At 38.4% G+C, this 13,237-nt stretch overlaps 1 protein-coding gene across 2 annotated transcripts in view; it reads right to left on the bottom strand.

Moving 5' to 3' along the window:
- The window catches only part of COL24A1 (collagen type XXIV alpha 1 chain), a 125,862-nt gene that overhangs the window by 26,945 nt on the left and 85,680 nt on the right, over positions 1-13,237 (bottom strand). For both annotated transcript variants that reach the window (XR_001523201.2, XM_015636820.3), the window contains exons 29-37: positions 8,389-8,442; positions 8,063-8,107; positions 7,905-7,949; positions 6,768-6,821; positions 3,814-3,867; positions 2,794-2,847; positions 2,529-2,582; positions 1,252-1,305; positions 569-676 (exon numbers count right to left, since the gene is read on the bottom strand). Coding sequence is in view for 1 of the 2 variants with exons in the window: in XM_015636820.3 (XP_015492306.1) it covers positions 569-676; positions 1,252-1,305; positions 2,529-2,582; positions 2,794-2,847; positions 3,814-3,867; positions 6,768-6,821; positions 7,905-7,949; positions 8,063-8,107; positions 8,389-8,442 (522 nt within the window). In the remaining variant the exon portion in view is untranslated. The remainder of the gene's footprint in view (positions 1-568; positions 677-1,251; positions 1,306-2,528; positions 2,583-2,793; positions 2,848-3,813; positions 3,868-6,767; positions 6,822-7,904; positions 7,950-8,062; positions 8,108-8,388; positions 8,443-13,237) is intronic.

The raw sequence follows: 13,237 nt of genomic DNA, 5'->3' as shown, positions 1-13,237 counted from the left end.
TCTGTTTTGTCAGACCCCACCATCACCTAAGAGCTAAACAGAAGGCAGCCAGAGGACTGCAAATGAGAACATGATGATTTTTGGTAAGGGAAGCTGGTTTAAAGCTACAATGCTTACTTTGGAAACTGTGCTCCACAATTAGTTCTCATGAAGAAGTTGCAAACAATTTCATGGGTGGATTTTAGAAGTGATGCCAGAACAAATAGGCAAACTGATCTAACAGTGTTGCCTGTGAATTCTAATGCTTGTCTACCATTTAATCTGTGTATGCTTGCTGCCATATTGTTTGGAGAGATCTGAAGTGAGAGGCTCCAGGTTGTGTGGAACGTGTGTCTGGACAGTGGGTGGTGAGGAATACTACTTGCAAAGAGGTCACATATTTAAGACAAGAAAAGCATTTTTCTCCTCTCTCTACCAATCCTGAACTACATTGGAAGCTTATTTTAAATATTGTCATCTCTTATTACATAGAAAACCACAGAAGTCAAAATTAAAGGAAGAAAGAAAAATTAACTTTGTTTATAAAAGCAAACAAACAGGAAGTCCATTTCAACCATAAAACACTTACAGGAATTCCCATTATGCCAGGTTCACCAGGGGGCCCAGCAATTCCTGGTAGTCCCATCTCTCCTTTTTCACCACCTTCTCCAACAAGTCCTTGGTCTCCAGGGTCTCCCTAAAACACAGTAAAAAAAAACCAACCAAAAAACCTTTAGTCAACCTCCTGTTACAGAATTCTTGTTCATAAGAAAAGGAAATTCTGGATATCTGAGTTTGAAAAAAGCACACTAAAACTGACGTGAATCTTACCAGTCCAATTCAGATCAGACTCTAAATTAGGGTAAAGCCCATTCTATCTCATTCATACACTCCTACAGCCATATTCTGCCTCATCCATCACCAAGTTTCTGAGGTTGTTTTCTATGACATCCCCTGTCCTGGCACCTGCCACAGTCCCTGGCACAGCACTGTTCCAATTCAGGGAGCAGGGCAGCCTTGGGCTTGCTTTCTCCAGCACTTCAATCACCACAGACAAAAGCTGTACTCAGGTAAAGCTTGCTTTTCTTCACCAAGCCATTCAGCTTTGCAGCCCTTGCAAGGTAGATATGTACCTAAAAGGTACAGAAAAGCCTGTACTTTACAGGACCTCCTATGTTAAAGCTAGGTGCACTCAACTGGACTAGGATAAAAAAGATTTGGGTCCTTAGGCTTGTAAGAGTACTTTATATCTGCTACAAAAACTTAATGTACCTTTGGGCCATCTTTTCCTTGAACACCGTCTTCTCCTGGGGGCCCTGGTTCACCCTTATAGAAAGAAGCAGTTGAAAACAAAGTTATTGCCACTATTTCTTGACTTATACTAGTTTTATATGTTTATTATCTTTTGGACACCTTTTATGTTGCTGTTACAACTTATTTATCTTCAGCCCATGATTATCCAATGCAAGAAAACAGAAAAGATGATCACCATTAGAAAAATGAGCAATACTATGTCCATATAACCCTGGACATTTAGAGAGTGGTACTGAGATTTTGTTTGGTTTCAGAGTATGTAACACGTAATTACAGTAATCTCAAAAATATACCTATTCTGTCCTGAATCTTCCATGTTCATGTGGGTAACTACTATATATTGGTATGTTTACAGACTTACTGTAGAGACAGTTACCATCAGAAATATTTCAACATTATAATCAAAGAACCAAGGTTGAAAGAAAGCTTCAAGACCATCTAGTCCAACCATCAGCCCAGCACCACCATAATCATATTCCCAAGTGCCACACCCAGATGCCTCTCAAACACTTCAAGAGACAATGACTCCACTACCCCCTACAGCAACTTATTCCAATGTCTAATCACTCCTTCAGTGAAAATTTTACTTCTAATGTCCAACCTGAACCTCTCCTGGTACAATTTAAGGCCATTCATTCTATCATTTGTTAGCTGGCAGAAGAGACTGACCCTCACCTCACTACAGACTCCCTTCAGGTAGCTGTGGAGCACAATGAGACTCCTTTTCTTCAAGTTAAACAACCCCTGCTCTTTTGACTGCTTCTCATAAAATTTGTGCTTCAGCAGCTCTGTTTCCCTTCTCTGGACATGCTCCAGCACTTCAGTGTCCTCTTTGGAAATGAGACTCAGAACTGGACACAAAGCTCAAGGTGCAGCTTTACCTTGAAGTAAAGAGTACAGGGAAAAATTCACTGCCCTGGTCCCCCTGGCCACACTATTTCTGACACAGGCCAGGATGCAACTGGCCTTTTTGGCCACCTGGGCACAGCTGCCTCAAGTTCAGATGCTGCTGACCAGCACCCCCAAGTCCCTTTCTGCTGAGCAGCTCTCAAGCCACCCTTCCCCAAACAATACTTTTTAAAATTTGGTACAGTATTACTGGGTTTTTTTCCTTTAAAAAAATAAGCTATCAGAAAATATCTGATTGAATTCTTCTGATAAATCAAGATTTCTCAACCTGCACTTCACCTGTAGCATACTTCCCTTGTGGAAGAAGAGTTGCATCCATAGCTTACCCTTAAACCTTGGTCACCTGGTTCTCCAGCCTTCCCAGCTGGTCCAATGTCTCCCTGGGATATCACAAAGAAAATAACTTGATTTTAAAGGACAATATGCAGAACAATGACAGGATTTAGAGCTGATGGAGTCATAATGACAATAACACTATTTCTTAATGGTCCATTTCCTGTATCGCTGTCTACTTGGCTGATGAATCAGATCTCTCTGATTTGCTCTTTTGAAAATTTAAAGAGTGTAAGGAAAAATAATGTAAACATTTACCTTTGTGCCTGGTTCCCCCTGCAGACCAGGTTCTCCTTCAGGGCCAGGAGGTCCCTGCATGGTACAAGAGCTATTGTTACATGATCACTAGTAATAATTTTGCCACAACTAAATAATACACCCAAAACTGAAGCAGAAGAATGTCATGAGACACTGAGAAAGATGAAGGTCTGAAAAATCAAATCAAGACAACGTAGTTCTATGTTCTTTCTAGAGACAAACAGAATAGAAAGGAGGGTATAGATGGATTTCAGGAATATGCTGTGGGTCAGGAACATATTGAAGACTCAGCAGCACCACTAAGCCTGTACCTTTCACCATAAATTACTGCTGAGCAAGCATCTCTCTTCTGTAAATCTGACTGACAACTTCATCTCTGTTTAGGCTTGGAGCCAAATAGATACAGCCTTTGGAGAAGCCCTTTTTGGAGGCTTCAGCTCTTAAGGAGTTAATGGTATCAGACTGCTTTTTGTAAAGTTTACATAGAAACCTTTTCTTAATAGTCAGTCAGAAGTCTGCATTTTGGGGGACTGAGGAATAACCCTACTGTTCTAAGTGAGCTCATCCTTCAGGTACTTCATTACAAACATGGCTCATACATTCTGTTACATTTCTCTCAATGAAATATTAAAAAAAAAGTAGGAAACAGAAGCAGAAGTTAGCAAGAAGGCTGTCTACAGCTGCTTTCCTTTATCTACAGTTGAAAGAACATATGATTAATAGTGTTTTACTGCCTAACTGCAAGGAGAGCAGTGCTTCCAAAAAAAATAGTTGTTTGTTCAATTAAACATTCACTTTCTATGACAAATGTCATGACTGTATGCTCAAAGACAGTGCTTACAACATAACAAACTAGACATTTTAGACATTGTTTGGTAACAGCTTTAAGTAAGAGTCTCTCAGTAGCTCATGATATTTAAGTCAGCTGCAGGCAATAAAATTTTTTTAATAAACATATTGTCCAGGCTTAGTCAGTTGTTTGAGTATTTGTAATTGCTATAAAAGTGATTAAAATCTCACCTCAAAACCCGTTTCTCCAATAGGGCCAGCATCCCCTGGCTGTCCTCTTGGACCCTGGCATTAAACAAAATTTTGGATGCATCATTCAGTTAACATTAAATTACATTGTAGAGTGTTCAGTTTGTCTCTTCACAACTCTTCCAATTGGAATAAAGAAACGTATTTCATTGTCTTTCTTCCTGAATCCAACAGTGTATCCAAGTCCCACGACAGCACACAGTACCAACCTTGACACACTGAAATAACAGATCGCAAATAATAGCACAGATGTCTTTTCTTTTAGACCAAAAAAATTATTATCTGAACTAAGCTCTCCTCTTGACTAGCTGAGACTTTGTTTAATTAAGGTTTGTTAGACTGTCTGGTTTGCTTTGTGGAAAAGCCTACAGTCTGGTATGGAATTAACTGAAAACAACTACTTCACCGTGGATTTAGCAGCATTTGTACAGAACAGTCACTGAGGCGTAGTAGACTAAAGGCTGGAGCCTTAGCAATATTAATAACTATACCATAAGCATTTTATTATAAGCCTTATGTGTAAGTAGTACATTTATTGCAGTAACACCCAAGGATCATTTCCCAAAGTGGCATGTTCAAATGCTCTGGACATGGAAGATCTGGGCTCAGAGAGCAGGAGTTGTGTGCTGGGGAGCAGAAGATGCCTGTAACAGCTTACAGCTGATTCTATAGCCACAGTGAATTCATGTCAAGACAAATCAACCCTCTGCATATAACCAATCTCTGAACTTCAAGAAAGTTCATATCTATTTACCCCTTTGGGACTCATCTATGTCTAAACACATTCTAAATTCAAAACATTTCCTTGATCTATAATTCTCATGTAAAAGAAAGATGCTGCTTCTATTTATGACAGAAGCCTTTTAGACAAATATTTACTCCATTTTGTTTCACTTCCTCTTACAAATTATGCATATGGTTTTGCTCCTCCTGATGACCTGGCCATGACAATGTGAATATTCTCCTCCTTTGTAGCAGCAATGTAAATTGCATATACTGACAGAATTCCAGTAGATGCATATATTTGACCTTTTATCTTCATTTAAATGTGAGCAACTAAAACTGCAGTTACTTCCCTTTGAAAATCCACTTTATCCTAAACTAAATTAATTGATTTTCCTTTGCAGAAGCTCCATGAAATTCCACTAGGAAAGTGTCACAAAGCTTCAGTTTGCTTCACAAGTCAAGAATTTCTTCATATTACCATGGAGATAAGGCTGCTAGATTGGTAATGTAACTTTTCCTGAGACTTTCAGAAGCCAAAAATTTATAGCAGTATGGGGACTCCTTTTAACCATCAACATAAGACAACTTGCAAAGGATTTTACTGAAATGTCTGACAAGTAGATAAAGTTTGATTGTAATTTAAATTAATCCCATTAATACAAATAGTTCTAATTGCTTATATTTCTTTGCTTCTCCACCAACAATTAGGTTTTTTCTGCTCTGTGTAGAGCTAGTAACAGGGCCAGAAAACCTCAGAAGCTGGCTTTCACATAGTGACCAGCTGACAGAGGATGAAATCAAGCTGCTTGGATAGGCAGCTAAAAAAAGAGCCACGTGTTTAATTGTGCAATATCTTCTGTCATTTTATCACTTCTTTCTAGCTCCACAGACAATTTTCTGAAGACATTTTACTCTTTCAGCACTTGATAGAAAAGATATCCTGTTCACAGGATAAGTTTCTCTTCTGACAGTGAATATGTAGTTTCTATGATGATGAGCACAACAGAAATGTAGGCTGCTCAAGCACTTAGATTAGTGCCTACCACTTAGATTGGTTAAGGCAGACAGGCATGCTAGTGATATGAAAATTCAGAGCTGGCCAGAAAACAGAAGGAATTTGACATATAAACCTTTCATTGTAAGGCTCTCAGATGTTGCAACATGAAGATAAGATATAATAAATGAAAGAGGTTAAGTAACAGGAATCCAGTGATAACTACTGGAAAAACACATTTTCTGAGAAATAGTTTGCCATTCCTACAGGTTGGCAGCTTAAGTATGCAATTCTATCCCAAATAAAATTTGTTGGTGTTTTCCTAGTCCTCAAAATGTGCAATTACTTTCTGTAAGCATGTCAGTCAATGGATTAGTAGAAATAATATCATAAAAATACTAAATACTAATAATACTAAAAATAATTTTTATCAACATTTCACTTTTGAGATTTAAATAAACTATGCACAATTTACTGTGCAAAATTACTTTCCAGAAGCAATGTAAACACACAAGTTTGGACAACTCTATTAGATTTCTGCACCAGAAAATGGGAGCCTTCTCCCAGATCCCACTAACACTGCATGCATTCTTTCACTTTATTTATTTAACCTGATTTACCCCCAGAGATGGTGCTGCAATACAATTCCTGTCACAGCTATATCTTGCAGTATATTGCATAGATTTGCTGCAGATGTGTGATCTTCTGTAACAATTTTAGCCACATGAATGTCAGCGTGGCTTTGACATACTAACAAGCATCCATCCAGCAGAGCAATGTCTGAGGTTTATTATAGCAGTCTCTTCTTGAAAATCGAACCTGCCAAATAGATGTGGTCCCTGTGTTCCTTAACAAAGATCCTAATACTGGCTTTAAAAAACACCACTAAAGTATTGGCACATACATTTACATAATACGTAACACTGATACCTACCTCAGTGTGGTGGAAAGCCCCATTATATTGTGGTCTATGTTCTGCTCTCTATGTTGTGCATCCCTTACTACAGAGCTTCCCAACAAGAAGGGGCCTCCTCATGAGCAAGTTACACTAAGCAAGGGGGGCAGACTACAGCTCTGCAGTTTTGGAACAATCACCCCGCAATTCCTACCTAACCACAGCTGGAAATACTGAATCTTAGTAAAATGGAGCTTGAGTTGTCAGGGAGCTTCTATAATACATGGAAAAACTCTGAAGCAGACATAAGGATCAACTTACTGGCTCTCCCATTGGTCCCCTGTCTCCTGTGGTTCCTGGAGGCCCAAGCAAACCCTGGAAGATTAAAATAAAATAAAAAATCATTGGAAAGAAGCTCCTTCATATTCTGAGAATACCACCTCCTCTCTAGTTTTTGCTCAGACAGTAACTAACACAGTAACACTCAAGAAATATGTGCAGCCTTTTTTTCTGTTTGACATGCACTGACATATCATCAGCTTCTGCAGCAGGTGAGGGAGTCCTGAATAAGTCCTCCCTTAGTTTGTTTTACATATGAATGAATCTTAGCTGAACCACCATTTACCAGTTCCATGTAATTCTCCTTAGAACCATGTGCTGCTTGTCCATTCAAACTGCCCTCCAAATTGTGTTTTAGATAATCAATAAAGTTCACAGCTCACTTTTCTCTCTGTTCAACTTTTCTCATAGCATTTCTGTCTCACACTGTCTTCTAGAAGCTGTAGCTGTAGGACTAATAGATCAGTATCCTGTACTTTGCAATAAATGAGCTACTACACATCATTTCAGCCTAATGAGGTTTTGCTTCATTCATTTCTGTGTATATATATACATCTAAAAATTCTAGTGAATGAAGAGGAAATGAAAACCTTTTGTGTCAAAGGTAAGAGGCAACAAGTTCCTAAATCTGAACAGAAAAGGCAAGAGAAGTATGGTGACAACTAACATTTTGAGTTTCAACTGCAGAACAAAACCACCACCATTACTGCTTTTTGTTTTTCTGCTTCCCTCTTTGTTGAAAAACCAGTACAAGTTGGACTGACTGATAACCTGCTTTGTAAAAAATGCCTCAAGTACAACACATTAGATTTCCATTCAAAGAAACACTAAAAGAAGGAATTTTTTTCAATACATGATATACATGTAAGCCATTTCTACATTTATCCCTACACTGATAACACACACCTACCCCAAGATCTATCAAAAAATTATTCTATGTCACAATGACTTTCATCCTTAAGACTGCACTTCTGTTCCTGGTTCTTTGTATGAATAAATGCAAACTATCAGCGTTTTCCAGCTGCTCTGAAGTAGATAAACTTTCTCATACCCACGTGTCAAAGTATGAGATTTTCTGGATTATTTTTTGGTAGAAGTACTAGTGAATTTCATACTCACAAGTGCACCCTGATCTCCTCTCTCTCCTGGATTTCCAGCTTTACCCTGGTTAAAGAGAAATATCAAAAGACAATGCTGGCTTCAAATAATTTCCAAACACAGCTCAGAAATCAGTTACTGTGTTAAAGCTTACTACAAAGACTGGCTCCAATACTTACAATGAGCCCAGGAACTCCTTTCTTTCCTGGATCACCTCTTTCTCCCTGATAAATAACAAACAGTGTGTAAAGTCTACATACATTTGCTTGATCAGCTGCATACAGTTACTATGCTGGGTAACTACAAACATGCAGATTCAGGCTTAGATGTGCTCATACTGTAAAAAAATAAGTACCTGGAAAAGGCAGAAATTTGCAAATCTCTTGGATTAAATTGAATTCTCTGTGGCTTCTGCCATGATGGACTGGGTTTTAAAATTATTTTCTTTCGTCTGTTATGGTCTACCTCAATGTTTTATATAGTACTGAGCAATGCAAACACTCACCTTAATACCTTCTGTTCCCAGTTCTCCTGGAGGACCATCAAGACCTCTTGGCCCCTGAATATTAAAGGAGTGATTTGAAATACTAATTATGCATTATTTTTGGTTGTCATTAAGGAGATGTTACATAAGCTTTACAAGAGGGGAAGCATTTTGTTAGCATGAAAACAAATTTTCATTGTGTGTCAAGTGTGAAATAAAGCTTCAAAGAAAAAAATAAGTTTCTGGTTGTTAAATTTCGAATTTAAGAAGAAAGATTTTTTTGAAACGTATGTAAACAAAACATTCAGTGTCTGTTGGAGCCAGATGGCAGGCTGATATTTTCTGCTCTTTTTTTCATCCACCTTGTACTCATAGAACAGCAAGTACTTACAGGGATTTAGATGATCACTGTATATACAGAGTGCTTGCTTTTAAGCACACTGTAAGATGTAAATGCAAAAATTAATCTTGCTAGTAAGAATCTAAAAAAAGCAGATGAAGTTCTCCCACTGGTAAACCAGTTTGAGGCAAGATTACAAGCAATTTATAATTGTGAACTATTGTGCTCTATTGTTAGGCTAAAATGCTTTTGTAAATTGATTTTTATAAGCAATTGATGAACAAAGACAACTGTAACATTACTAATTATTTGTTTTATAATTGTTACATTACTAATATACATTACTGTAGCATAATTCAGCAAATACCTATTGCCAAAACATTCAGAGTTTTATTATTGAAGATTAATCTAGAAAATTAATTAATTAAGAAATCTAAATCCATTAGTTTAAAAGCAAATGAAAAATTCTTAAATAGGTCATGAGCAAAATGGAAAATAATATTTTATCCATGCTGACTTAGGAGGTTATTTCCATAGTTCTAAAAACCATGACTGTTTAGGTATGGAACATTAAATTAAAACCAGTTAATAACAACTTATAACTAATGACCACTTGAAAGGAAGAGCTAGATAAGTATCAAGACAGGCTCTTTACAGATGTACACATTGGGAGGATGAGACATAACAGCTTTCTGGGTGGCATTTGGGCTGGCTGGCATCAGAGGGAGTTAGTACAATACTGTGGCAGTGCCCAGAGGAAACAATCTCCATTCCTATGGTGAATTTCTGTGTTGTAGAGACCCTTACCACCTGGGTCATGGTTTATAGTGAAGGACATTCAATCACGACTGATTTTCAGTTGTAAGACTGTTCTAAATGATGTTGAGGGGCTTGTAAAATGACTTTGTTGGAAGCACATCTGAGTTAATTAAATTCATTATCCTATCCCTGCAAAAATATCTGTGACTTCCATATCTCTCTTGAATATTTTGAGAAAAAACATACCAGAATTTGCTCTCTGTGACTTGGACTTACTGATCCACAGCAAAAATCTCTTGGAACATGTGGTGAGCACCCATCCACTTTTCTCTGGAGGAAAAGTGAAAATGGCTGACTGGTAACTCAGGAACAGTGTGTATCCAGAATCATTTAGACTTTTCTCCTGAAATGAAAACCTCTCAGGAACAGGTCTTTCCTGTGAGCTGATCTATAACTACAACCCCTGGCAAAGCCAGGAGTATCCCATGAGAACTCATCTGTCATCATTTCAGCACTGCTACTTCTGGCCAGCACAAAGAAACACAGAAACCATAGGAAAAGGAGAAAGGGAAGGCAGGGAGAGCTGTATAAAATACTCTGTGGTTTGGGACACAGCTTTTTTGAGGCATTCCTTGGGCTAGTCTGGGCACCTTTTTTGTTTTGGTGTAAAAGCCAGGACTGAGCAATTACAGGCATATTTTTGGGCTAGAGAGGAAAAGCGGCTTCAGAAGATGACACTGAGCTGCCATGTGGCACTCAATGTGAAAGGTCCCAAACCAAATAATAATGAAGTCTATGGAAAAAAAAATCCGTGACTTCAAGGCGCTCAGAGATTAGAAACAAAACACTAGAGGTGATTTCAGAGGTGAAGGAGGCTTTTATAAAAACATTTATATTGGGACTCGTGTTAAGATTATGTAATTGGGTAACTTAGTTATTGAATTACTATAGAGCATAATTCGAAAGAAAGCTAAACATCTTGATCAAATTAATTTCAGGTTCACTTTTTTCTGTAACTGCTATCTGTAACACACACAAAATTGGTTGTGATGAAAATTCAAGCAGATTTAGCAGGTTTATTGTTCCCTGATCTGAAATGTCTCAAGAAACAGGAGGAGAAGGGACAAGAAGAAATTGAGATGGAGTGAGGACAGCTCATTCAGCTGTGGGGACAGAAAGGACATAAGCTTAAGGAAGACCCATGGAGGAACCACCTATGGCAACACAAGGAATGGGAAAATTGAGAGTGTTTTAACTCAAAGTTAAGCAATTGCAGGATAGTTTTAGATTTTCTCAGACTTTATAGGTATGTGATATGTCATTTCTATTTCTGCATTCTCCACAGGACTGACCAGAGGACAGAATCTCAAGACAGAATATTCAAGGAAGAAAAAGGACATGTGTTCATTTTACAGATTTATGTAATAAGGAAATGCCCTTCTAGATTTTATCTTCTACCATTAAGAATTACCAGATAAATTCTTTCAACACTTCTGACATAACGTTAATCATAAAGAGTATCATAGCTTGCAGTTTGAGAAACAGGCCTGTCAGGAGACAGCACAATATTCTCAGTCCGTGTCATGCACATAACACGCCAAAACCTTTCTGGCACTCACACAGATCTCCATTTCAATGGAGTTCACCTTGGCAGCCCATGACAACTGATCTGATCACTAACAGTTAAGCGAAAAAGTCTGCCGTTTAAAACACCTATCTTCTACTATATAACTGTGAATTGAAAACAAAGTAACAGAAAGCAACATGATCCTCTGGGCCATGCCTTTCTTTAGCCAGCCACAGAACAAAGGGCAGGAATCCCAAGGGAAAGGCAATTTAATATCCTGACAAAAGGACACAATAACATTCCAATAAATAGTATGGTGTGACTACTTATTGGCACAGATGAATTGGGTTGTAAAATTTCTTACTATAGCTAGTACAGAATGAGAGATAAACTTGATTTGCCTGCTGTTATTTAAATTAGATTGCAACAGAGCTGGGGAGTGAGACTGCCAAACAATTGCTACTATTTTTTGCTTTGGCATGGGTTCAACTCTGCTTCTGAAATGGAACATTTTACACTAAAAGCTCTAGTATGACAATCCAAGGAAAGTTCATCTAAGAAGGTAAAAAGCACAAATTAATGTTTTTTGTTCTTTCTCGTCCTGTCTCCCAAATACCAGAAGAGTGAAAATAACACAAACACAATATATAGCTACTTCTCTTTCTTGGTGGCTGACACGGGAGAATATTGGAAAACATCAATTTAGTCTCACTTCCTTCAAACAATTAAGAGAGACAAACACATTTAGCTATCAATGTACCACCAAGCACACTTGGATGCTTGTTTCACAAGTGCACACAATTTGCTAAGTTCCATATTCCCTGCTGTAAGAAGTACAAAATATATCGCTCATTAAAACAAAGCATAGATGTCCTCAGGCACCTGAGGTTCTTCATGCCAGTACAGATGCCACTAAACCAGGGACAACCCTACTGGCTACTAGAGACAAGACCTGCTGTTGCCTGACCCCAAATTTACAGATGTTCACTGCGCCATTTATCTGCATTTTCAAGTCTAAATTTCATGATCTGCATTCCAGGAAAGTAAGAGCAGAAAAATTTTATCTTTTGAGCTTTAAAACAACAAATGCCAATCTGAAGAATATTAAATGCTAAGAACTTTAGCACCTGTTGGGAATTTTGCTTAGGTAACACTTATGAAATGAATCTAATGATACAGAAACTCTTCCTCTCAAACTAGAAGCTACAGTTTTATTAGTCCAAGATTATGGTATGAACTGAAAGCAGCGCCAGTCTCTGACACTGTGGTTTACTTCACGCGTTTGCAAACAAAGACTACAAAAGATCATGCAATGACTCCATGGCTGCTTACACTGCCAGGCTTCCAGACTAATGCATTTCTTCCTTCTGGTCATGGAGAGAAATACTTTCTCCCACATATTGATATTCTCACCCTCAGTGTCATTCTGTCATTGAAGTATCTACAAAATGGGGCTCTGCCTCTGTGTTTTCATGAGATTAACACTAAAAAATAAAGTGTAATAAGCCTTCCATACAATTCTAGCCAAGTGCATCAAGTCTCAAGCATGAGCTGAGGAAGCTCTGTGCTAGTGCTGTGCTCAGTGGCATATTCCTTGAAACCCCCCAAGAGTGAGATACTCCACAGACTTCTAGCCAGCCTGCCTTCAGCTGGCCAGAACTGGGTGTACTGGACAGTGAACAGCTGGACACTCTCAGACAGAAGTTAACTGCTGGGTAATCTTGGATGCAAAACCATTGCTGAAAGGTCCAGAATTTATGAAGTGAAGGAATTCTATTCCGTGACAGTGCACCAGTAGAGGGTCAGTGCTTCTAAGACTTCCCACAGATTCCAGCTGTAAAGACAGGATATGTTCTTGTTTCCATACAGAGTGAAGGGAAATTTCCATATGCTTCCATTTAACTTCTCTATCTGACTGTGGTATGCATTTTCTGAGGCCCTCCACAGAGAGCTCAGGGTTCTGGCACTTCTCTTTCTGAATCCAGTGATGACAAACCCCAGGTTTCAGGGCACCTCAGATATTTTCCTTATGTGAGATTCCACTTTAGGTCTGATATTTTGATCTTGAGAGCAGATAAAATTCTCAGTGACTTCAGTGGGAGTTTGTTCTCTGAGCCTGAGGACCTGGATCTGTTCTGAGACCCTCTTTCATGAGACATTCCCAGTCATGCTGGGTAGAGGCAAAGGCATAAACCACAATTCCA

This window comes from Parus major, chromosome 8 (genome assembly GCF_001522545.3).
Source record: "Parus major isolate Abel chromosome 8, Parus_major1.1, whole genome shotgun sequence".
Taxonomy (NCBI): domain Eukaryota; kingdom Metazoa; phylum Chordata; class Aves; order Passeriformes; family Paridae; genus Parus; species Parus major.
The sequence above is the reverse complement of the archived record's forward strand: the minus strand, read 5'-3'. Positions and strand labels throughout refer to the sequence as shown.